This window comes from Siphateles boraxobius, unplaced genomic scaffold (genome assembly GCF_051911475.1).
Source record: "Siphateles boraxobius isolate OS27281-9 unplaced genomic scaffold, OSU_SipBor_1 12, whole genome shotgun sequence".
NCBI classification, from domain to species: Eukaryota; Metazoa; Chordata; class Actinopteri; order Cypriniformes; family Leuciscidae; genus Siphateles; species Siphateles boraxobius.
In genome coordinates, this window is record NW_027508722.1 from 21,020,223 (window position 1) to 21,043,755 (window position 23,533).

Sequence of the window (23,533 nt, forward strand, 5' to 3'; positions counted from 1 at the left end):
AATATGCTTAATAATCTTTAAAAAAAATTGAGTGCTCTTTCGTCTCAAGATGCTCATCAGTAATGTTTTTTAAGGAATTTTTATAAAAGTTACTTAAATGTCCTAATTAAACTAAGGCCTAATCGTGGCTTAATCTCAACCCTGTCTGTGAAACCAGGTCATCATAGTATTTATGTAGCTGTGACGATGCAGATTGCCTGGAAAATTATTTACCACAACACGCATACATAAATGAAAAATGAACCTTTATTTAAAGTAAGAGAGGGAGAGAGAGACAGGTTTGGTGGTTATACACCTCACACGCTCTGTGTTCAGACAGCACTTTGACAGTTTTCTAGCACTCTTCTCGGTTTAGCTTTCATCTCATTATAGATAAGAAACACGGCCTCGTTGTGGGTGGAGTCACTGAAATCCCTGTGGAGTGGCCAATCCTGTCTCTCCTCACGTGGTCTCTCTCATCCTTGCATACTGGTTAATGAGAGACTAGTGCTGCTTTCTCCTGAACGAGCATCCTGTTAACAGAGAAGCAATTCAGTCAAAAACTAAATCTATATTTCGTCACACTTCACAGTAGCGGAAAATTCATTTCTATGGGGGGGGAAAAAGCACTTTGAAAAAGCAGAGCAAGGAAAAGGTGCCCAAGACGCTTAAACGTTTTAAACAAGGTCATAAGCATATCATGTTAGTTGCTAGCGTGTGCTTGTTTAATGCGCTTGAGGTGTTTTCACCAGTGCATTGCTTACATTTTACAGTAATTTTCTTATCTATAAATGTAAGAAATTCAAGTCGTTTCATTTTGAAAATGGACATCCTGACGAGGCTTTTGAACTTCAAAGACTTCAACAGAGCGAGTGTGCGACAAACAAATACATATATATAGCCTTCAATTTACACACAGTTTGGCCAAGAACATTTCATAAGTTGTACATTTGTTTCTCTCTTTAATAATCCCCACAACAAATAAATTCTCAAAATAATTTTTTAGCTGTAAATTTGTGCTTTAAGTAATTAAACATTTTTAAATAATAGAACATATGTCTATTTTCTGGACAGGGAACCAAACAATTAGAGTGTTGAATCATTGAGACAGAAATCTGCCACTGAATCATTGGCTTTCTTCTGAACTGTGGGCCAGCAGGGCAGTGAGTTTCAGAGCTTCACCAATCAAGCTTCAGCTCAAAAAGAGAACAACGATCAAGTGGAAAACACTAGGTTGGTCTGTGTCGGTGTGTTGCCATGGCGCTGCTACATTTACAAGCGCATGTATGTGTATCTCTGATCTAGGAGTGCATTTCTAGCCATATTTCTCCCACACGAAAGCATGAATACATTAGTCATCTTCTGAAGGCTGTATTTTAATGTGTTAGTGTGACATGTTCTGAATGCTCTGCAGCAGGAATGAAGAAAATCCCTCTGTGAGATTCTGCTTATGAGATAATCATCAAGAATCTGTGCAACCACTAGATTGATAAACTAGGTTCTTTCATGCTTTGGATGGTGTCTGTGCACTTGTGATACCTTCTGTGAGGCGTGCTTTTCCTCCAGTAGGCTGGCACAGCACTGTAGAGCATCCTACACATAAGACAACCGTCTGTGCGTGACTGAACACCGTAGTGATCTTATAACAGCCTGCAAAGAGAGAATGGCTTCAAACATACAAATACACAAATCAATGCCTCTTGTATGTGAAACACAATTTTTCATTGTTGTTTTATACACATATAAATAGCTCATACAGAATTTTTATTTTGATCGTCTCTCACAATGCTCCATGTCATTGTAGTTATTTTACTCATTAAAACTTAAGTAGACAGTTTTGTACCTTTATTTTTGTCTACTTCTCAAATACTACTTTGCTTCAAATCAAACTCTATTGTTGCAATTCCCCTCATAGCTGGTTGGTTTGGTTCATGGCTTATAACTCCCAAAGACTTTTTAAAAATACCTACAGAAAAAAATTCTCTCAGAACCAAGGCTGATCAGTTTTGTCCAGTTCCCCGTGAGAAAAAAATGTCTCACAGATTTTACCTGGGCATTTGACATCCATAAAATAAGAGTTGGGACTCTGTACGAGACGCTTCTTCTTGTGTCTTCTCTTCTCCTCCTCTGGCGTTGGGTGCAACAAGTCCTTCGCGAGCTGAAAGTGATGATGAGAGATTTGTCAATCACCTTTGCCAACTGGCGAAATCTCAGCTATGATAGATTTATTCTAAACTCTTAGAAATTAAGGTTCCAAAAGCAGATTTTCACAGTGATGCTAAATATTAAATAAAAACATTTTAGGTACCCTAAAGAACCCCTCAGTGAACAGTTCTTAAAATAAACTGTTTTTTTTGTGACTGTGTGTGAGAATAATGACCCAATCTTTTGTGCAATGACAAAGTTATGGTTGTTAAAGGTTCTACATGGAACCATCAATGACAATAAAGAACCTTTATTTTCAAGAGTGCAGGACGCAGCCATTTTATGGCATTTTAACTCAGCTACAACGATAATACAACATGAGCACTCGTGTAAACGCTGTACAGAAAATGGCGTTTTTTTACATAACTATCAATGGAATAAGCTTGACGATAGAGATGATCAGCTGATTGTCAACACCGCCACTACAAAGGGTGATCTGATTCATGACACACTTCCGCCTCACAAACAATAAGAGGCACATCCACCACTACTCAGCATATTAATTCTATTTAACGTATTATTTATTTACTAAATCTCAACTAACGTTACATATAATAGTAGGTGACGGTTTTATTTGTGCGAGAAGCGCAATGCTCTCCATGAGTTTCTAACGCATGCACGCGGCCATCTTGTCGTTCCTATACACATAGCACGCGCTTCGCCCTTTTCTACTAAGTTTTAACCTCAAAATATGTTAAATTAATTTAACGTGGCCAGTAAGATAATGAGACAAAAGCCTCCCCTAATCAATCGATGCGATGTAATCCACATACCAGGTGTGATTACATTTTAAATGGACTTGATTGAAATAGCACGCACTTACAGGCATGTTGGCGACAGTGGAACAGCAGCCGAAAAGGGGGGGCTAGCGGAAATACATGGCGTATATGAACGGGGCTCGTGAGCAGGGGCAGGAAATACACATTTAATAAAAGCATTTCTTCTTAACCCATATTAAATAAGTATTAAGCTAAAACAGGCTGTGGGTTATGTTGGAATGTTGAATTGTGACATAAACTCTCACATATAATGCTTAATAATACATAAAGGCAACCTAACATAAAGGTGCCATTTAAAAGCATAGTTTGGTGTATTATATTAAATAAAACATACTTATTATAATTAAATAATAATTATAATAATATGTTTAACATATATTTGTGATAATTTCAATTACTTTTGCCAATTAATGCAATGCAATGGGATTTCAAATGATTAAAATCTTTTATCTGAATAAAGCATATTAAAATGACTAAAACTAAAGCTAATAGAAATATTATAAAATTAAAAAGACAAAAGCACATAACAAAATGACTAAAACTTAAACTAAAATTAAAATATAAAAATAAAAACTTCATATGTTGTTAAATACTTGGCTATAATATAATATAAATAACACCACTAACAACTTCTGTGTTATTCTGCTATAACTACTTCATTTAGCATCTTAGAGTACTTATAAGTAAATCTCTGTTGTGACAAAAACAGTTGATATGGGCACAATTTGCACATTTATTACAAATGATCCCTACTTATATGCAAAACAACTTGTTTCAGTACAGTGTTTAATGACCTATGCCTGATTTCACAGACATGGATTAGATTAAGCATGATTAGGCCTTAGTTAAATTAGGACATTTAAGTAGCTTTTATAAATGTGTCTTAGAAAACATTATATGACATATTTTATTATTTTCAGATATGTCAGTGCAAATTGCTTTCAAGACCGCACAAATCTGCATTTTAGTCAGGGACATTAAGCCTTGTCTGTGATGCAGTGGGTAGTGTGTTTTTGGAGAAAATTTCATCTGAGGAGTAGACCCACTAACCCCATCATACAATGATGTATTAAAAGTAAATTGTATTACATATACAGTAAAATAAAACTATTTTCTTTTCAAATATATATATATATATATATATATATATATATATATATATATATATATATATATATATATATATATATATATATATATGTTTAGTTTGTTTAAATATTTTGACAACGTCACAAACAGACCATAATGACCTAAAAAACAGAAGAGTTCAGCGGGTGCTTCGTTTCAGCATCTTGTGTGCCAATGGCGCCCTCTGTTGATAGACAGTGATCGGTTCCCGTAAGCAGTGCTTTATTAAACCTCTCCCTCCCTCGACGTCAGCTTTTGGGAACTCGGGCAAGGGAAAGTTTAGGGAGAAAAAAAGTCTGCTGTTGTCTATGTATGGATGAATACCTTTAAGTATATCGTACAAGAGAGAAAACATCGTACATCAAAAATGGAAAATGCGTGGCATCTGCACTGAAAAAGGGCTGTAAGAAAACTTTTCTACTTTAATGGAATTTTTACTTCTTATCCGGACGGACAAAGGCAACAAAGCAAAACTGGGTTTACCGGTGACAGTTTCCCAAGGAAAGAAAACACATGAAACGAGGACACTTTTCAGTCAGCTGCGCGTGACTGTTTGTTAACAAAAACGGGAGGAAAGTTTTTTTAAACGTGATTAAAGTTCTATGCGAAACCAGCAATGGCAAAGAAATACGACTTCCTCTTTAAATTATTGCTTATTGGCGATAGTGGTGTTGGCAAGACCTGTCTGATCATCCGTTTCGCAGAAGACAATTTTAATTCAACGTACATATCAACCATCGGTAAGTAACTGCTATACGCAATGAAACTGTTTGTAATAGTGTTTGATAAGGCAAAATGTTTCGCTCTACTGCTCAGTGTCTACCTTGTAAAGCAAGTGCTACCCCAAGTGTTTGTTCATGTCAGTACTAGTCAAAACGTCATCTCATTCCAGCCTCTTCTCCAGTATAACTCAATCAGTCCTGCGGATCATCCTCCTCCCTGATTCCATTTCCGGCCCCCTCGCTCTACTTTATTTCTGCCAGCCACAGCCTGTCCCTCTCTGTATCTCATTTTCCCAATCTCACGTCCACGAGTTACACCCCCTTCATTTCTGCATCAGATAAAGGCCATCCTCCATGGCATTTAGTGCATTCACCCAGATCTTCAAAAGACCCCATTCCTCCACCCCTCCCTCCTAATTCACTGAAAAACAAACCAGGGTGTCTATTAAACCATTTAGAGCAGTGATTGTATCTCATTATGCCTGCTCCATGTGTTTCTGAATGTAGCAAACATATTCATTAGTCCACTTTTATTTAGCCTCTTGGGGTTAAAACATGTCCGTCCTTCCTTCCTGCCCCTCCTGTTTATCCTTTTTTTCTTTTTTTTTTCTTTCTAGGTATCGACTTCAAAGTGAAGACTATTGAGGTTGAGGGGAAGAAAGTTAAACTGCAAGTCTGGTAAATATATATATATATATATATATATATATATATATATATATATATAAATTAAATACACATGCAAATTTAATATTATACATGTTTTGCGGTGAGTCCTGTTTGTTTGATAAATCAGAGAAGTTAAAAGTCATTCAAGTCTATTCAGCTGAAGTTCTTTACATGTGCACAGAATGTCTGGGTAAATATGGTGGCAGTGTCATGTACACAAGACATCTTCAGTGTGTGTTTCAGTTTGACAGCTGGCTGTTAAAACAGTACGTTTGCTGTAAATGTGCCAAAGGTGGAGTCTGGTTGACTTTAGTCCCAGTCCCAGACCTGACTCAAAGTCATTAATGTCCAACGGCATTGACAGCCGGAAGTACAGAGTCCAGTTGCTATAAAATATGTATATTAAACATGCCAAATGAAATTGTTGTTCCATAAGTCACATAGTTTTTTTACTGACAAGCTTTCTGACTGCTAAAATGTCTTATGTGTGCAACTGCTTTTATTTGCTAGGGACACAGCGGGACAGGAGAGGTTTAAGACCATCACTACTGCATACTACAGAGGGGCCATGGTGAGACAGGAAACACAAATGTTAACATAAACTAATCTTCTTGGTCCTATGTGTAAATAGCCATAAACTTACATATGTGATTATTGCGAAACCAAGATTAATTCAACAGTTATTTAGATATGGAAAATCATACACATAATGTTAATGGTGTTTTATTTTGATCATCTCTTTCAGGGCATCATCCTTGTGTATGACATCACTGATGAAAAATCGTTTGAGAATATTCAGAACTGGATGAAGGGCATCAAAGAAGTAAGAGAGAAAGAGGAAATTAAATCTGTCAGTCATTATAGGAGTTTTATAAATAAAGGTCGACATATTACTTTTAACATATTTCTCTGTCCCATCCCTGATTTGTTTGGACAACTTGACTCATTTTGTTAGGAAAACTAATCTAATAAAATCTAAAGTGTATTGTTTTGGGTGTTTTTTTTATTTTTATCTACAGCATAACAATTTATTCTTACTGTCGTATACACAGTGATTATAATCAGATTTTTCTGTCAACCTCCAGAAAAGCATATCAAATTAAACAGGCTTTGTTAAAAGTGAGTTTCAGTTCTTTATAAGATGCCAAAGGAACCAGATCCTGCACAGGTTACCAGAACAGAGACGCACTAAAAATACATGGGGCCTTTTGTTAAAACAAGTCTCAGTTTTGACGAAAATAAGGAAGTGAGCACATGCTTATTTTTCTGTGTTTCCCAGAATGCATCCGCAGGTGTAAGTCGGATGTTACTGGGTAACAAGTGTGATATCGAGGCCAAGCGGAAAGTGTCAACGGAGGTGGGTGAGAAGGTGAGTGCTGTCATACACACACTGCCAGTATGTGGTTTGAGAAAAGATGCCTTTCGTTGTCCATCCAAGTGCGTACAAGGAGTTTTGTTGGTGCTTTGAATGATATTTCAGTCATTTGATTCACAGCATGTGCATATCATGCTTTAAAACATACAAACATATCACCATTTAACACATGTAAAATGTGTTGCATTTGGCACTACATTTTTTTTTCAGTTGACAACAAACTTAAAGGGATAGATCACCCAAAAATGAAACACTGTCATAATTTACTCACCCTCAAGTTGTTCTAAACCTGTATGAGTTTTTCTCTTCTGATGAACACAAAAGAAGATAGAATGAAGAATGTCAGTAACCAAACAGTTGACATTAGCCATTGCCTTCCATCGTATTTTTTTTTCCATACTATGGAAGTTAGTGGGACCCATCAACTGTTTGGTTACCTAAGTTCTTCAAAATATCATCTTTTGTGTTCATCAGAAAAAATAATTTGACAAGATTTGGAACAACTTGAGGTTTTCATTTTATTTTATTTTCATTTTCATTTTTGGATGCACTATCCCTTTAAATCATTTTCATCATAAAAAATAATTATTGTCATTTTTCTTTCGTTATAGCTTGCAAAGGAACATGGTATTCGATTTTTTGAGACTAGTGCAAAATCGAGCATCAACGTTGAGGAGGTATGGATTGACTGATTCATTATATGTTCACTTAGCAAAAAAAAAATAGCAGGCAAACAAAGAAATGCTATTTTGATTTGTTAATAGGGACAGTCGATCTTTATCTGTTACTCAGATATTATGTAATATCAGTATTCTTATATGTTCTTACAAATGTACAACATAATGATTGTTTTGAAATAGATATATATTTTTTATGAGTGTCAGTGTGTCAGTGGCAGGAACTTCCTTAAAAATACTAAATCTGTGCATTTTAATATGTTGAATTTTATATAATTGGTCTACTTTTTGACAAGATTTACCTTTCTCTCCATAGTCTTTTGCTTCTCTTGCTCGAGACATTTTGCTAATGTCAAATAAGAAGTCGGTAAGTTTCCAGTGTGTGTGTACATAGATAAAATGAACAATTATGCTTATTATCTGTGCATGTTAATACTGAAACAAACACACAATCAGTTTTGAACTACTAAACTTATTTGTAGATTTCATCTCGACTGGTATCACTTTTTTTTTTTATCAGACAGATCTAAAGAATAAATTAGGCCTTGGATTAGATTTAATATTTTCTCTTTTTACAGGGTCCATCTGGCCGAGAGGTTAAAATTTCCACCAGCACAGAGAAAAAGTCCTCCAAATGTCTTCTTCTTTAGATATGCCTTTATGCAGAGGACATGCTCACTACACACACACACACACACACACACACACACACACACACACACACACACACACACACACACACACACATACACACACACACCTACAGAGAACTGCTTTGTTAAATCCTGAATGTTATTTGTAAAGTGAACATGGAATGCTAATAGGAAGTGGTTTCCAAGAAAGATGGCAGTAGTAAGATATGAAATACATTAAATGATATATAAAACAGGGTACAGCTTTCATGTAGTTAGATGAAAATCACATTTTTTAAATATCATGTTTATATTTTCGCACTACACAAACAGTGACTAGGCTACGATGGTGACAATGTTGGTTTTACTTGCACAAGTCCTAGTTTTGCTCACTTCAGCATTATTTCAGGTGTAGATAGGCATGATAGGTCTTTTTGTTAAAAATATAGTCCAGTTTGACAGCTAATCTGCACTTTCTGACAAATGGTTTGAATGGTCGCTGCTATAAAAGGTGAATAACTTCAATTTTTACAGACTGACCTCTTAAAATGGATGGATATGAGAATTTAGGATGTTAAATGAGTTGTGTGAGAAAATAATTGATGGATTATGGGTGGGAATATAATAATGTTCTACTGAAAATTCACAGTGTGTTTCTCCAAAGGGATTATGATCAGACATAATGCATGTTTGTTTTTGCATAATTGTTTGCGTCAAGTTTCTGTCTTTCTACATTATTACACTTTTTCATATTCTTTGACACAGCATATTTCTCAGAAATTTTACAATGAACTGCTTTTAATAAAGTGAATAATGTTCAACATTTTGTGAAGTTTTTCTTTTTACTGGTAATAATTTGATTATGCCAAAAGTGATGTCCGGAGGGGATATTTGTTTTTAATGACCCTACAAGTTTAATTAGTCCATTTTTTTTTTAAATACTTTAAATATTTAAAATATTTTTAAATATGAGGGAAGAACAAAACACTAAACTTGGTTAAGGTACTTGTATGACAAAATTATTTAGCAAAAAAGGTAAGCAACAGATACAGGTTTTATTTAAAACCCTGTTTAAAAAAGCATAAACAAAACACAAATACATACAAACAAAAAGCTCATTGGAAAAGGCCTACATTGACTATTTTGTAGATTTTTCTCTTGTTTTTTTTTTTCTTCATTATTTCTTTGTAGGACATCCTGGCCAAAAATGATGTATGGAATTTTTGGCTTGTTTTATCGAAGATGTCAATCCTGGGCCGGACATCCCTTTTGGCCACTCCCGTATTTTTCACCTCTTCTTCGATGCAAGTGCAAAGCTATATATTTTACGCATGCGCGGAAAGGTCGCCAACCGTTGCGACTGTCGAAGTAGGTTGCCAAGCAACCGCCTATTCAGTGCAGCATCAGCACCTCGCGCTGGGTGAATGCGGTGCCGCATTGAACAAATATTAGGGACACGTGCTACCACAATGCACTGCTTATTTTATCTTTCTAAAAACTGAGTCACGCTGAAATGGCATCGCATAACGTTTACGTGACGTAAATATATTAGGCGTGAATAACAACGTAAGCTAAGACACTTACAAGTCTGGTGCGATTACGTAGTGATGCTCATGTCCGGGATACGGATGGGACGGGAGTCCTCGTGACTGCGGGAGGAAAACGGGGAGACTGGATCTAGGATCAAACTCCCTCACAGAGAACACCATGGCGTTACAATTATTATACAAAACAAACGGATGCATCATGGGAACAACATAGCGAGTGAGCGAGTTTGTCCTCGTAAATTTCATTTCCTTTTTCTGTCGATCGTTCCCTTTTTTCTCCTGATACTGTTCTGCTTCATGAGACGTCTCTTCCGAGCTCAGGCGGGAGATGTGAGGCTCTCTAGTGGAAATCCAGGGAAGATACACTTCGATGTCAGCTAAACTGAGATCGTTTATTTAGTCCTGTTCAGCGCGTCCTCCACCGCGGAGTAGCCAGAAGGCCAAAGCTGCTTCTCTGGCCTGCGGATGCGGCAGACACTCGGCCTGCTAAAGGCTCTGGGTACCGCAATGCCGCGGGGACGGGGGGAGAGAGACTGCAGGTGGGCGATCGAGCGAGCGAGATTAAGGATTGGAGAATGCAGATGTACGATGCCAAGAATAAATGTTAACACAACATAAGTGTGTCAAGTTCAGTTTTAACAGCTGTGGGATTCATTTTAGGACCCTAGGCAATATATAGACCCTAACTGTATATTTAAAGAAGTATCTTCATTCACATCCCATATCTTTTGAACTGTCACATAGTCCCATAATTTGGAGGTATTTCAGTAGCCATCATGCCTTCACCATCGGACTCCAGTAGCGTGGCCTCGATGACAGGGTCTCGAGCTTTGTCTGGTAGTCGCAGAGGAATGTCTGGGAGGACCAGTGCGCGCCTGCTGCTGTACCTGGGCTTGTGTCACCTTGCACTTGGGGCCATGGTGCTGGCCTTCAGCTTCACAAGCCTGGCCTTCACCTCATCACCCCGTGTCAGACAGTCCTGTCCTTTCTGGGCTGGCTTCTTCGTAAGTTTATTTGAATATATTAACATTGGCATGAGATGTCAGCAGTGTCCTTCATTCTATATTTAATGTTCTGTTTATATTATTAAAATGATTATTATGGACACAGTTTTTTTAACTCCTACTATGATGAGAAACCAAACATGGAATATCTATCCATCTATCTATCTATCTATCTATCTATCTATCTATCTATCTATCTATCTATCTATCTATCTATCTATCTATCTATCTATCTATCTATAAAAACTAACATAAATTGCTCCATTGGACTTTTGCTTTGTAATCCAAGTCTTCTGCAGCCATCTAACATAGATTTGTGTGAGAGACAGGAAATCTATCCTTTGATCTATACCTTTTTTCCTCTGTTGAACAGGTTGTGGCATCAGGAGTAGTGGGTGTGATATCATGGAGGAGGCCCTTCACTCTTGTCGTATGTACCTTTGTCATCTCGACATGATTTCTTGAGTGTGTTTTGTCTGCTCCTCATTAGTTTTTGCAGTGATGCTGTTTTTGTTTCGTTCAGGTGTCGCTGTTCATGCTGCTGTCTGCAGTGTGTGTGATTCTCAGTCTGGCTGGTTCCATGCTGTCATGTCAGAATGCACAGATGGTCAAATCTTATGTTACCTGTCAGGTAGTCTTCTCTTCTCTTCTCTTCTCTTCTCTTCTCTTCTCTTCTCTTCTCTTCTCTTCTCTTCTCTTCTCTTCTCTTAACTTCTCTTCTCTTCAAATAATATCTGTGTGTTTGTTCCAGATGGAGAATCGCATGTGTCTTTGCTGTGACCCAAAGCAGACATGCTCTCCAACAGAAGATGAGACACTAGTGCTCTACCAACATTCAGATTGCCACGCTGTGCGTCACCAGCTCAAGGTATCTGCTTTTTAAGATTTTAAACAAGCTTTGCACATTTTTAATTTCAAGACACAAATGAAAAGTTTAACAAAGGAAAATATTGTCAGTGCAATGATTCAGTGACTTCTTTTAATTGTAATGAAATACAAAATGAGACCCCCAAGTTGAGGGTGCGTTAAGGAAGAATACTAAGGTAAGTCTTAAGAAATAGTTTAACCAACTAGCAGTTAGACAAGAGGTAAACAATCTTAATTTTCCAATTCAAATTACACTAAACTACCATTATATGCAACTGACTTAGGGAAAAAAAGACCCAGGGGGCGCATTACAGAAAGATCCTAACTTAGAATCTTATCTTATCTGTTTGGTAACCATGGTAATTTTAGTTAGGACCTCATTTAGGACAAAAGCTGTTACAGAATGACATTTCTTAAGTACACAATCTTATCTTAACTATGAATAGGAAAAGGGTATTATAGAAGCATCCTAACTCCGCAAAAAAAATCCTAAAAACTGTCACTTTAGGGCAACCCCAATGGTGTCCTAACTTCAAATTATTTGAAAGCCAACTGCCAAATCACATAATGATAGCCCTGACTGAGAATGACGTCACATTTATTAATGATACAAGACAAAGAAAGACTTGCAATTGACGTGCTACACTTTGACGACAAAACTCTTTAACAAATAATTACAGACTCCTATGAAATAAAAGGATTAGGCTTTGCCTTTTCTACCAAGCTTATCAAAACTTTACTTAATGAAAAGCACCACTTATTTTTTTTCTCCATTCTCCAGTTTTTCCGTTTTACTTCACAGCAGTTGTTTGCGCATCGTTGGTTGCTTGGTAACAGTCCTGAGAGTTGATTACCGAACTCGATGGAGGGGTTTAAGATTTCCTAACTACAGATAAGATGAGATTTTGTAAGATAGGATAAGAATCTTAAATCAACTTAAATTTGCTTCTGTAATACGAATCTGTGAAAAATCCTAAATTATCTTGTCAGATCTTAACTTAAAAGGTTAGTTCACCCAAAAATGAAAATGATGTCATTAATGACTCACCCTCATGTCGCTCCAAGCCCGTAAGACCTCCGTTCATCTTCAGAACACAGTTTAAGATATTTTAGATTTAGTCCGAGAGCTTTCTGTCCCTCCATTGAAAATGTATGAACGGTATACTGTCCTTGTCCAGAAAGGAAATAAAGACATCATCAAAGTAGTCCATGTGACATCAGTGGGTTAGTTAGATTGTTTTGAAGCATCGGAAATACATTTTGGTCCAAAAATAACAAAAACTACGACTTTATTCAGCATTGTATTATCTTCCGGTTCTGTTGGGGAACCGCGTTCACGAGTCCGCAGTGACGCTGATGACGTAAGACGCTGCTGACGTGTATCTGGTGCATTCGTGTATTCGGGTTCAAATAAATATGGCTGGGCAAAAAAATGCAAGTCTTCCTCTGTGTGGAAATCCTTAGACATGTTTGTGAAGATTGTTTTGTTTCCAGCGTGCGTCTCCCTCAGACTGTAAACGAAGCTCGGGCCGCCGCACCAGACACACGTCAGCAGCGTCTTACGTCAGCAGCGTCACTAAACGCGGATCCACAACAGAACCGGAAGACAATACAAGACAATTCTAGAAGCCTATGGAGGAGTGATCCAGCTCTCAGATTTAATCAAAAATATCTTAATTCGTGTTCCGAAGATAAACGAATGTCTTACGGGGTTGGAACAACATGAGGGTGAGTAATTACTGACAGAATTTTCATTTTTGGGTAAACTATCCCTTTAAGGACTTTCTGCGCAACTTTTTTTTTTTGTTGCCAATCTTAGCAAACACTTGACATGCTCTCAAGACACAAAAATATATTGTATATGTTATGTCTGTTATGTATAACAATATAATATATTTAAAGTTTCATCAGTATTTTAATCTACTGTATGTATGGTTTCAGTAGTTTTTCCCCCATAAATTTAAAATAAATTTTAGTACAAAAGTTATTGAAGTGTCAATTTGAATGATTTGTTCGTGAAGACATTCGTACGCACATTTCACTCACAAATTTATGCATACACACAGTTAGTGAACAAGACCCAATGTTCCTATTGTTTAAGATGTGATTACATTACCGAAATTTCAGCAAAAGTTTGCAAGCATAAAGGTCTATTGTCTGTTGTCAAAAGTGTAGTAATGTATGAAGCAGAACTTGCATATTAGTCACTTTCAAACCAAGCAGCTTTCTTATTGGTCAACACAGCGAATTTGGTGTGTTTGGTAAGTGTGACTGCACGTTGAGATGGCCAAAAGTAGCATAGTGGAGTATAGTAGCATAGTGGAGTATAGTAGCATAGTGGAGTATAGTAGCATAGTTTTTTGTTTTTATGGGCATCCTTTAACTTAATGCTCCCAGACCCCCAAATCAAACAGATAGCTCAGGTGCCTGAATAAGAATGAATTTAACCATGATACTACTGTATATGTGTGTGCAGGACTTGCTGTTCAGTGCCTGTGGTCTCAGTATTCTCTCCACCATTATCTGCACTCTGTCCACGGTCACCTGCAGCATTCATATCTTCTCTCTGGACCTGCTGCATCTAGTGAGACAAAATGCACAAAATCTTTACACTGAAACACTTGGTTTACTAATAGTATAATGTTACAGTGTAACATGTTTCTTTCATCCAACTTTGTTTGTTGTAGCTGGCTCCTCATCGCTCCCGTTCTGTAAACCCAGAATGCACCACTCCTCAGGATGCATTTCTCAGTAACATGATGGACTTTGAGGAGTTTGTTCCCCCCATCCCCCCACCACCTTACTACCCTCCTGAGTACACCTGCAGCTCTGAGACCGATGCACAGAGGTGAAAACACACACACATTTGTTTTTCCATCATTTTGGTTGTTTCATACTGAGCTAATAAAATCTCCTAACCCAACAAAACTTTTAGGAAAACCTTTATAAACATTTTAAAATAGCATTTAGTATGTTTAGTAATGAAGCTTACATACTAGAGATGCACAGGTAAAGTATTGTTCCATTAAATGGTTCTCAGTTTTTTCATGTAAATGTTCTTTATCACTCTGAAAATATTGTTTATATTTCTATAGGCATCTGCTCATTTTAACTACACTCCTTCTGTGTCATGCCTTTTCTTTTTCTTTTTTTTTCTCATGCCTTGTTTTCTGTGTGTACCTGCAGTGTCACGTATAATGGATCAATGGAGAGTCCAGTGCCTCTGTACCCTACTGACTGTCCTCCTCCTTATGAGGCAGTGATGGGTCAAAGGGCTTCTAGTCAGGTACTCATTTTTTTTTAAATAAAGTCCCCCTGTAGTCAATTTTAGTCAATTTAAAGTCCCCCTGGGGGACTAAACATCCCCCTGGGGGACTTTACTAAACACCCCCCTGGAGGACTTTACTAAACACCCCCCTGGGGGACTTTACTAAACATCCCCCTGGGGGACTTTAAATTGTAATAATATTGCACAATACTGCAGTTTTTACAGCCTTGTTGAGCATCGAGTTGACTCATCTTTGCTCACTTGCCAAACTTGCCCATTGGCTTCTGTCCATCATCATGGCCTCCTAATCATCCCCATATATAATAATTGGCTTCATAACTCGGTCTCCTCTCCACCAATAAGCCGGTGTGTGGGGGGCGTTCTGGCGCAATATGGCTGCTGTCGCATCATTCAGGTGGATGCTGCACATTGGTGGTGGTTGAGGAGATTCCCCCTTCCATATGTAAAGCACTTTGAGTGGCGAGAGAAGCGCTATATTAATGTAACAAATTATTACTTTTTATACAATGCATTCTTGTTGAAGAAAATTATTAATTTCTTTTTTTTTTAAATACACTGACCCCAAACTTTTGAATAGTAGTGTATATTAAGTCCAAATTTCATATTTGATCATGCTTTGTAATCTACATCATTATCATGTAATACTGTGGTCATGATGACACTCTCACTATTTATAGGCCACAGTGTTTGACGCTCAAGCTGGTGAGCTGTCTGGAGAGAGAGGAACATCCACGGCTTTCAGTGGTGAAGGTGAGTCTTCGGGAAACAGGCCCTGTTTTCACCTTGTGTTAAGATGTGTTTTCAGTGACATTCATTTCAAATGTGTCTTCTGTGATACATTTTTGTCAAGACATCCCATCTTTTATGTAACATCCTCCATCTCTTTCACTGGTGTGCCGAGTGCGTTTGAATGATCGAATCCATGTGTATATGTGCACATTTTGTATATTCTCTCTCTCAGTGTCAATGGACAGTGGCTCTCTGTTGATGTCTGAGATTGTGGATATTCCAGATGACAGCTCCCCGTCCGAGGACTCCTGCCTCATGGAAGTGGGTGTCGGTGTGCGGGCACGACCACGGGGTGACAGCGAGGGAGGGGAGGGGGCAGAGTATGCCAGCTTCCGTTCCACACAGCATTCTGAGGGAGTGGTGGCCGCTCCTTCCGGCAGGCATTTTTTCAGAGGCGAGAGATCGAACTCCTGCTCCTCCCCCAGCTCATACAACACCTCTACCTACAGGTCAGAAAGAGTTAAATCATTAAAAATTGTTAAACAAAATCACTTCTCAGGTGTAAGTCTTCATTATTTTCTCCATAGGTCTCCATTGCTGAGGCGTCAAGCTCTGTTGGCTAGTAGCTGCTCTCAGTTGGAGTTCTTAGCTGGATCTCAGCATTCCTTTATCCCGGAAATCCGAGTTCGGCCCTGCACGCCCTCCAGACGGGACTCCTCATCCGCATTTCGCAACCCACCTACCACAGCCCTATCAGGTCCTGCTGAAGACCGCACGGACCAAATGCCTGGACAGCTCCTTCTGAGGCCATGCTTACGTGAGCAAATTGGACGGGATCGGAAAGACAGCGATGGGTTCTTACCCCTTTTGAGGTCACACAGTGAACCAGGGCTTAGCTCTTCGACTGACACTGGTATAAACATACATACGTAACAGACTGCATTGTCTGGGATTGATGTGAAAACATGAATTTTGTCTGTTCCTGCCTTTTAAAAAATTTTTACAAAACTTTTTTAAATACTTGTAACTTAAATAGTTATGTGTAAATTTATAAAGTATTTGTTACATCAAAAAAGTAATCTGATTACGTAATGCACATTACTTCATTAAGCGTCTGACGTCACGTGTGTTTTTGCATGTGCTCTTCTGTCCTCAGGTGACTTCAGTCTCTTAGGAGGCAGTAAAGGAGTCAGTGAGGGGGGATCGCAGACCTCTTCTGAAACTGGTAAGAGTTTAGCACTCTCAGGCCACGGAGACGTTTATTATGTACAATTATTATGATTAGGAGTAGCACACAGAGTTATTCTAATTTTATTTATACAATAGAATTTTCAGTTTAAAGTCCCTGTAAAGTCAAAATGAAGTATGTGTTCTGAGTTTGTCATATCACAGAAAAATGTGTTATTAGCCACCCAGCCAAATTTGAATGAAAAAAAAAGCTGGCAAGTACATAAAATAAGCTATCAAAATCTTGAAAAAATGTGCAGTAGTCTCTGCTCTCAAACGCTGGGGGCGTGTCCGCTGGCTGCGCTGTAACCACGCCCACTCGCGGGACAGCTGCCGTTGCCACACTCAACTGTCACCCGCTACAGCCGGAATGGATGCTCCTAGCAGCTTATTAGGTTAATCATAACATAAGCACACAAGGCAACTTACAATCATTGGTGGGCACGCACTACCGATGATGGCACCAGCTGTCGGCGCGACGGGAGGATAAAGGCCGAGGCGGGAGATAGTCGTTCGGCCCCATTCACCAGTAACAGCCGATTATCAGAGAATCCCAGTTGTCTCCGACGAAAGTTTATAAAACTATCCCGTGTAAAATGATCACTACAGAGGCTGGTTTTGGTGGTGATCCTCAGCTCTCTATCAAGGTGGCTCTTCACAAAATTAATCCACCTCTTCTTGATGTGATCGTTTTTAGGAAATTTAAATAAGGACACCGATCTGTTTTGTAGACATGTTCGCATCCAGGTAGTACGCATTTCCGTGACGAAGACATAGCTAACTAGTGAACTGTACGCTGTAGTAACAAATAATAGTACTGACAGTAACTCGCTATTGAGCGCCAAACTGATGCGAATGTGCTCTATTTATATTGTTAGTGGAGCGGCAAGCCTCAGTGGCTCTAGTGCATCATCAAGTAGGGGCGGGGCCAGGAGCTCAGGGCTCCAGTGTGTCATCGAGCCCCGTTTTAGACCCGCCCAAAAAATCAGGAAAATAGCAATGGTGAAAAACTGTTTAACGGTCTAACTCCACAATTCAGTACTTCACAGTTCACAGTCTTTGTAATATGTTTTAGCAATACATTTCTAACATTTATAATGTGTTTAGAATTTTTTTTTTTAATTGCCTTTACAGGGACTTTAAATTTTTCTAATTCATTTAGTTATATATATATTTATATATATGTTTTAGATTTTTTTAAAATTTTAATTTTTAGGTTTAATTTATTTTTATTTCAGGTTTAGTTTTAGTTTATTTATCTTTTAGTTTAATTTATTTAGTTTAATTAAATTTGTTTAATTTTATTCTTTTTTTATTTAATTTATTTTTAACAATTGCTTTATTTCAATTAACAATTTTGTTTTAAAGTTTAAAATACTTTTAGTTAATGATAATAACCCTGGTAACACATAAAAAATGTATGTATTAAACATGTAACTATCCCTACTAAATTTAAAGGGTTCATATCATGAGGAAAAAAAATTCAAGTTCATTTCAAGTTTCAAAACTAATCACTTGCTTTAATTTAAAAAATACCATTTATTGAGACTGAGTTTCTTGTGAAATTCTGAAAAAAAAATGAAAAAAGTTTCTGAGCTCAAAAGCGCAAGTTTGTTAATGCATGACCATCCGCATTGACACTTCAGCAGCAGCTATTCTCGTTTAGCAACATGACCTAACTCAAAGAAGAGATTTGTGACGCAGGATTACAACTATTATTACAAATAAACTTTAATAAACACAACCACCATAAACGTAAAAGCAAGACAATGAACTGAAGAAACATTGGGCTTCAACACAAAGGAAGATCATCAACTGATGATGGTGGGAACAGGTGGGAACTATTTAAAAACCACAACTAATAATGAACTAGATCTCAGGCGAATGGTGACAGTGAAAACAAAACGAAACTAAACAATACATGGACATGACAGTAATAAGGAGGAAGTTGGATAAATGCTATCCTTCCTAAATAATGATAACAATAAAATGTGGTTTGTCAAACTTTGTGCTGATTTTTTGTGAAGCACCTGCTAAACTGCATATCCTTCTAAAGAAGGCTAATGTTATAAACATGCATCTGTTTTATAATTTTATTTTTAAAAAGATCCCTGATGTGGAAGGATGGAGCAGATAAAAACTATATTAGACTTGCCTGCAAACCTCCATCCAAGGCAAGGTAGTTAATTTCTCATGCGATATTTCTTTAAGGTACAATAGAAACAAACTATTCAATGGCCAGAGATATTTAAAATGTACAGAAAGTTACTTAGTTATTGTTAGCTAAAACTATAAAAAATATAGATGTTAGATATTAAATAATTATTCGAAATAATTTGATGGAAAACAAACTAAACGAAAATTAGAAATGTTGCCTTGTCACTAACTGAAATTAAAAAAAAAAAATTTAAATAGAAATTTTTCATATTTTTTTTAACTAATAAAACATGACAATATTACATAACAAAATGAAATTGAAACAAATATTAAAATATAATTATTATAATTAAAGCCATTTATATTAATTAGTTAATATAAATTTGAACATTAATAGTATATAAGTAACACTAAAATAACATAACAATGGTAAAAATAAGTTATTTTATATTATTATTTTTCTACATTATTATTAATAATGTTCAAAATTGTATTACATTATTTGTATTATTATTATTAATCTGTCTCTGCCCCGTTGATTTAAATTTTCTTTAATTTATTTGTGTCATCCAGGGGTATCGTCTGGAGCTGGTTTGTTACCTCACTCCTCTCTGGCCCTTCCTGCTTCCCTGCCCAGAAAGGGCAGTATTAAGGCTGTAAGTAGCCGGTTGCCTTCAAAACAGATTCCAGCCACCTCGCTGCGTTTACCCAAAGACTGTGCACGCTCACTTGGAGACCTCAAGGTTAGACCCCGAAATATGCTGATTCCCTACAGCCATATCACCCTGCAGCCCAAGACTGGTTGCCCACTGAAGCTACAGTAAGCAGGGTTGAGCCTGGTCAGTATCAGGATAGGAATCCTCCTGGGAAAGCCAGGTTGCTATTGGAAGAGGTGTTAGTGAGGCCAGCAGGGGGTGCTGCTTACCCTGTGGTCTGTGTGGGTCCTAATGCCCCAGTATAGTGATGATCTCGAAAGAGTAGGGTTGTAACCCTGTAGTGTGTGTTGCCCAAATCCCCCCATTGACCTTTGTCAATCATGGCCTCCTAATAATCCCCATCATTTGAATTGGCACTATCACTCTCTCCACCTATAGCTGGTGTGAACACACTGTTGGATCATTAATTCATCATTCAGGTGGATGCTGCACACTAGTGGTGGTTGAGGGAGATATGATTTTAAAGCACTTTCAGTAGTACATGGTAAAGCGCTTGTCAAGGTTTAGATCCAAGGAAGACGATGATAATAGAAAGTTAACAAGTTAGTTTAATAAGTAACTCAGTATACAACCGATAGGTAAGACAGCATGCAACACACAAACAGTATGCACTTGACACAAACAATAACCGACCGTGAACACAGAACAGAGAGAACAATGAAGACAAAGGTGATAACAGCTGTACATGGTGAGTGAGGATGATGATCGTTGGCAGGTGCAGGTAATGGTGGAGTGAGTGCAGGTGTGAGCCGGAGAGGATGATTGGATATGTAGTGCAGACTGTGATTAACATGTGACGATGACAGCGCTAAATAAATCATTGCTTATATTACTGTAATGTTAAATGTATAAATATGAAGACAAACATTTTCAATTCAATTCAAATTTGTATTGCACTGTTCACAATTAAAATTTTCATTTTTCACCTTTCCTTTCAGGTCACCAGAAATTTAGTTCAACGTTTCCTGCAAAGATCCAAACGTAACTTGGCCCCTGCCACTGAGCATGCTGGAAACTGTACTCAGGGGCCGAAAAGAAGGACAGGAGGAGAGGGAAATCTGCCGTTAGAGCAGGTAAAACATTGCCAAAACCATAAATAAAATCATTTAATTCAGATGGAATTTTGTATATTACAATTTAATACTAAAATAACCCATTGCATGTTTGTGTTTCTATAAAGGTGCTTCGTAACTCTCTGGGAGCCAACAGGGGGCAGCACGTCCACCACCATTGTCGTGGACACCACCACTCCCATAGCGACAGTCGCCATAACGGCCGTCGGCACGATGATGACCCTGTAAGGGCCGGGGGAATCCACCTGCGTAGCTGCGGAGACCTCAACTCAACATCAGTCGCATCACTGCGCAGGCTCCACCCACCGCCGCACGGATCATCAGGGGCTCTTTACTCTGAATCTGCCCTCTGAAATGGGCCACGGATTCTTGAATAAACCACTGCATGAATAGGGAGAGGGGAAATTTGAGGAAAAAATAACAGGTGGGAAATAGGTTCGAGATGAGGAATTTATCTTGCAGACGGGGTTATGCAAAGCTACCCTTGATTAAGTTTTTAGCTGTTCTCACCATAATAAAAGACTGAACACTACAACCAATATAAGGGAGTTTAACCCTTCATACCCACTGCTCTCTGTGCCTGACAAACTCTCTTCCATTTTGTTTTTTCTTTTCTTTTTCGTTCCATCTAGTGCTTCTTTTTCTTGCTCACTGTGTTTACATGGATATGGAAAAAATGCAGCACCTCTGACACCTCTTCTTATCTTCACAGCTCATTACAATGCACTCATGCAAATACAAAAATACATGGCCGTAACCTTGTCTTAAACAAATATTTAAAAACAGCAAATTGTTCCTGTTCTAATCACATTCAGTTATGTATTACATGAATAACATGCAAATAATACAGTGTATTTTTTCAATTCGAAACGGTGAAATTTGACAAAAAAGAGTAGTTTGCATCATTGGATATTTATGTCAGTCATTTAACATTTCTGTCATAAAACAGTTTTCAGATATAAAATGTTCAGCTACTTATATCTAACCTCACACTCTTTCACCATTAGAAACTGTGCTGGAATTCACGACCTTGCAAACATGCACATGCAAAATGCATGATTGACCACACACTCAAATGTTGTAACCAGCCACAAAATGCTTTTAAGGAATTGACCATCTTGGTTAGTGTAGCTAAATATATCCAAACATCATCTTACATATATAAAATTGCTGTTTTTAACCTCATATTGTCTCAACAGCTGAGGTTGGTGCACCAATGATGTATTTGGATTCATTGGCTTCTTTTCTTTTTTTGAAGTGCATGTTTTTTTTAAACAACTAAGATCATTATTTTGAAGCTTTGTTTTTTTACGTCTCTCATGGTGGAGTCTTGGTTCCCAGTCTGTATAATACTTTCATTTAGAATGCCTCTGCATGTAACGAGAAGGCTTGTTTTCTCTTTTTGACTGAACACCAAATGCACCGACACACACAGATACACAAACATGCTTGTGACAAAGCTAGAATGCAAAGAATTTGTGAGGGAATTTAGGATTTTATAATATAAATGATTATCTGGCAATAAACATACTTGTACAGTTATGTCAAACTTGAACTTTTAAAAAAAGTTGGGACCTTATTCTGAAAGATACCTATGAAAACTGAACTGGAAGTGAGACAATGAACACTGTCAAACTGATATGTTCAATGATTTTTCATTCTAGACCCTTTGGGAATAACACATTGGAAAGACAGCCATGGACTTCTGATGTATCTACTTTGTTGTCTTTGGAAATGGATGTACATCTAAAGGAATAGTTGCAGTTGTCAATTGTTTAGAAGTGCTTTGGAATGCTAATTGCTTTGAATCAGTAGCAATGTTGCTTAATAATGCATTAATACATTTGTTATATATGTAAATAACTTTGATGCACGGAACCTTACGCTCACACACATTCTGCAAATTTTTCAAGCACTGAAACCAAGTCTGAAAAAGAGCTTGATATTCTACCTCTTTTATTGCATACACAGACATGTTATGGCCCAGTGGAATATTTTAATTTAAGGATTCTATGGGCTATTTATGAAAAAAATAAACACTCTACACTTACTGACGAAAAACTGTTGTTCTGTAAATATGATGCCTAAAAAGAACATTTAAAAACAGCTCTATTTAATGAACTTTTAATGCAAGTTATGTAATATATAAAAAAGAACACATGAATAAATGTATGCACATCAAATTAATTTGGACAGTTTTAAAATCATTTATCAATTTCACTGTCATTTTTTCATGCGTTGTGTCTATTTTTTTAACATTTAAATTTAGTTTGAAAGGTAAACGTCTCTGGTGAGAGGCGGTGTCTGTTTCCTGAAGTCATATCTTTTTAATGAATCGGTTGAACTGGTTCACAAAACTTGGCTGAACCAGTGTTTCGAAAAAAATATGTTAGCATTTTATCATAGACTGTACATTTTTTAAATAGCCTTTTATACGTAAAATATACTGAAATTATGCCCAGATTTTTCAAGTTAATATTTCATTAACTTAATTTATGCATGCTTACAGCTCTCTGATGTCGGTTAATGGTCACATACATTTGCTCTAATAATCGTGAATTTTAGATTTATTTCAATGAATAGTGCAGCCTCATTCATTTATTTTAATGTTACATTCGATTTCAGTTAATTATTGTATTCCCGAACTGAATATTATTATATTCGCTTTTCTTTGAAATAAATTGTTCGAAAGAACCGATTCCTAGAAATGAATCGAACCTTCCATCACTTGCATAGATATCTGTAGGACTTTTATTTT

The 23,533-nt window shown here is 37.3% G+C and overlaps 3 protein-coding genes across 6 annotated transcripts; 2 read left to right on the forward strand and 1 right to left on the reverse strand.

Moving 5' to 3' along the window:
• Nucleotides 1-228: 228 nt before the first annotated feature.
• Nucleotides 229-3,078, reverse strand: rps27.2 (ribosomal protein S27, isoform 2). The gene is made up of 4 exons (XM_077211355.1): nucleotides 3,008-3,078; nucleotides 2,029-2,137; nucleotides 1,519-1,629; nucleotides 229-512 (listed from the first exon to the last, which is right to left on the reverse strand). Exons 1-4 carry the CDS (start codon nucleotides 3,011-3,013, stop codon nucleotides 484-486), a joined length of 255 nt encoding a protein of 84 aa, XP_077067470.1. The 5' UTR covers nucleotides 3,014-3,078; the 3' UTR covers nucleotides 229-483.
• Nucleotides 3,079-4,275: 1,197 nt separating this feature from the next.
• Nucleotides 4,276-8,987, forward strand: rab13 (RAB13, member RAS oncogene family). Of its 2 annotated transcripts, XM_077211342.1 has the most exons (9): nucleotides 4,276-4,831; nucleotides 5,431-5,491; nucleotides 5,993-6,053; nucleotides 6,228-6,305; nucleotides 6,762-6,851; nucleotides 7,469-7,534; nucleotides 7,851-7,901; nucleotides 8,113-8,212; nucleotides 8,251-8,987. In XM_077211342.1, the coding sequence occupies exons 1-8, from the start codon at nucleotides 4,708-4,710 to the stop codon at nucleotides 8,182-8,184; spliced, it is 603 nt and encodes a 200-aa protein (XP_077067457.1). In that variant the 5' UTR covers nucleotides 4,276-4,707; the 3' UTR covers nucleotides 8,185-8,212; nucleotides 8,251-8,987. The 2 variants fall into 2 exon arrangements, with proteins under 2 accessions (XP_077067457.1, XP_077067447.1); XM_077211332.1 differs by having other exon boundaries at nucleotides 4,277-4,831; nucleotides 8,113-8,987.
• Nucleotides 8,988-9,522: 535 nt separating this feature from the next.
• On the forward strand, nucleotides 9,523-22,958 carry fam189b (family with sequence similarity 189 member B). Of its 3 annotated transcripts, none has more exons than XM_077211369.1 (14): nucleotides 9,523-10,717; nucleotides 11,091-11,147; nucleotides 11,241-11,348; nucleotides 11,469-11,585; nucleotides 14,061-14,168; nucleotides 14,272-14,432; nucleotides 14,771-14,870; nucleotides 15,551-15,623; nucleotides 15,835-16,111; nucleotides 16,190-16,515; nucleotides 16,759-16,827; nucleotides 19,560-19,729; nucleotides 20,641-20,775; nucleotides 20,883-22,958. In XM_077211369.1, the coding sequence occupies exons 1-14, from the start codon at nucleotides 10,490-10,492 to the stop codon at nucleotides 21,126-21,128; spliced, it is 2,175 nt and encodes a 724-aa protein (XP_077067484.1). In that variant the 5' UTR covers nucleotides 9,523-10,489; the 3' UTR covers nucleotides 21,129-22,958. The 3 variants fall into 3 exon arrangements, with proteins under 3 accessions (XP_077067484.1, XP_077067493.1, XP_077067502.1); XM_077211378.1 differs by having other exon boundaries at nucleotides 9,561-10,717; nucleotides 15,886-16,111; XM_077211387.1 differs by having other exon boundaries at nucleotides 9,793-10,717; nucleotides 19,560-19,642; nucleotides 20,883-21,236.
• The last annotated feature ends 575 nt before the right edge of the window (nucleotides 22,959-23,533 follow it).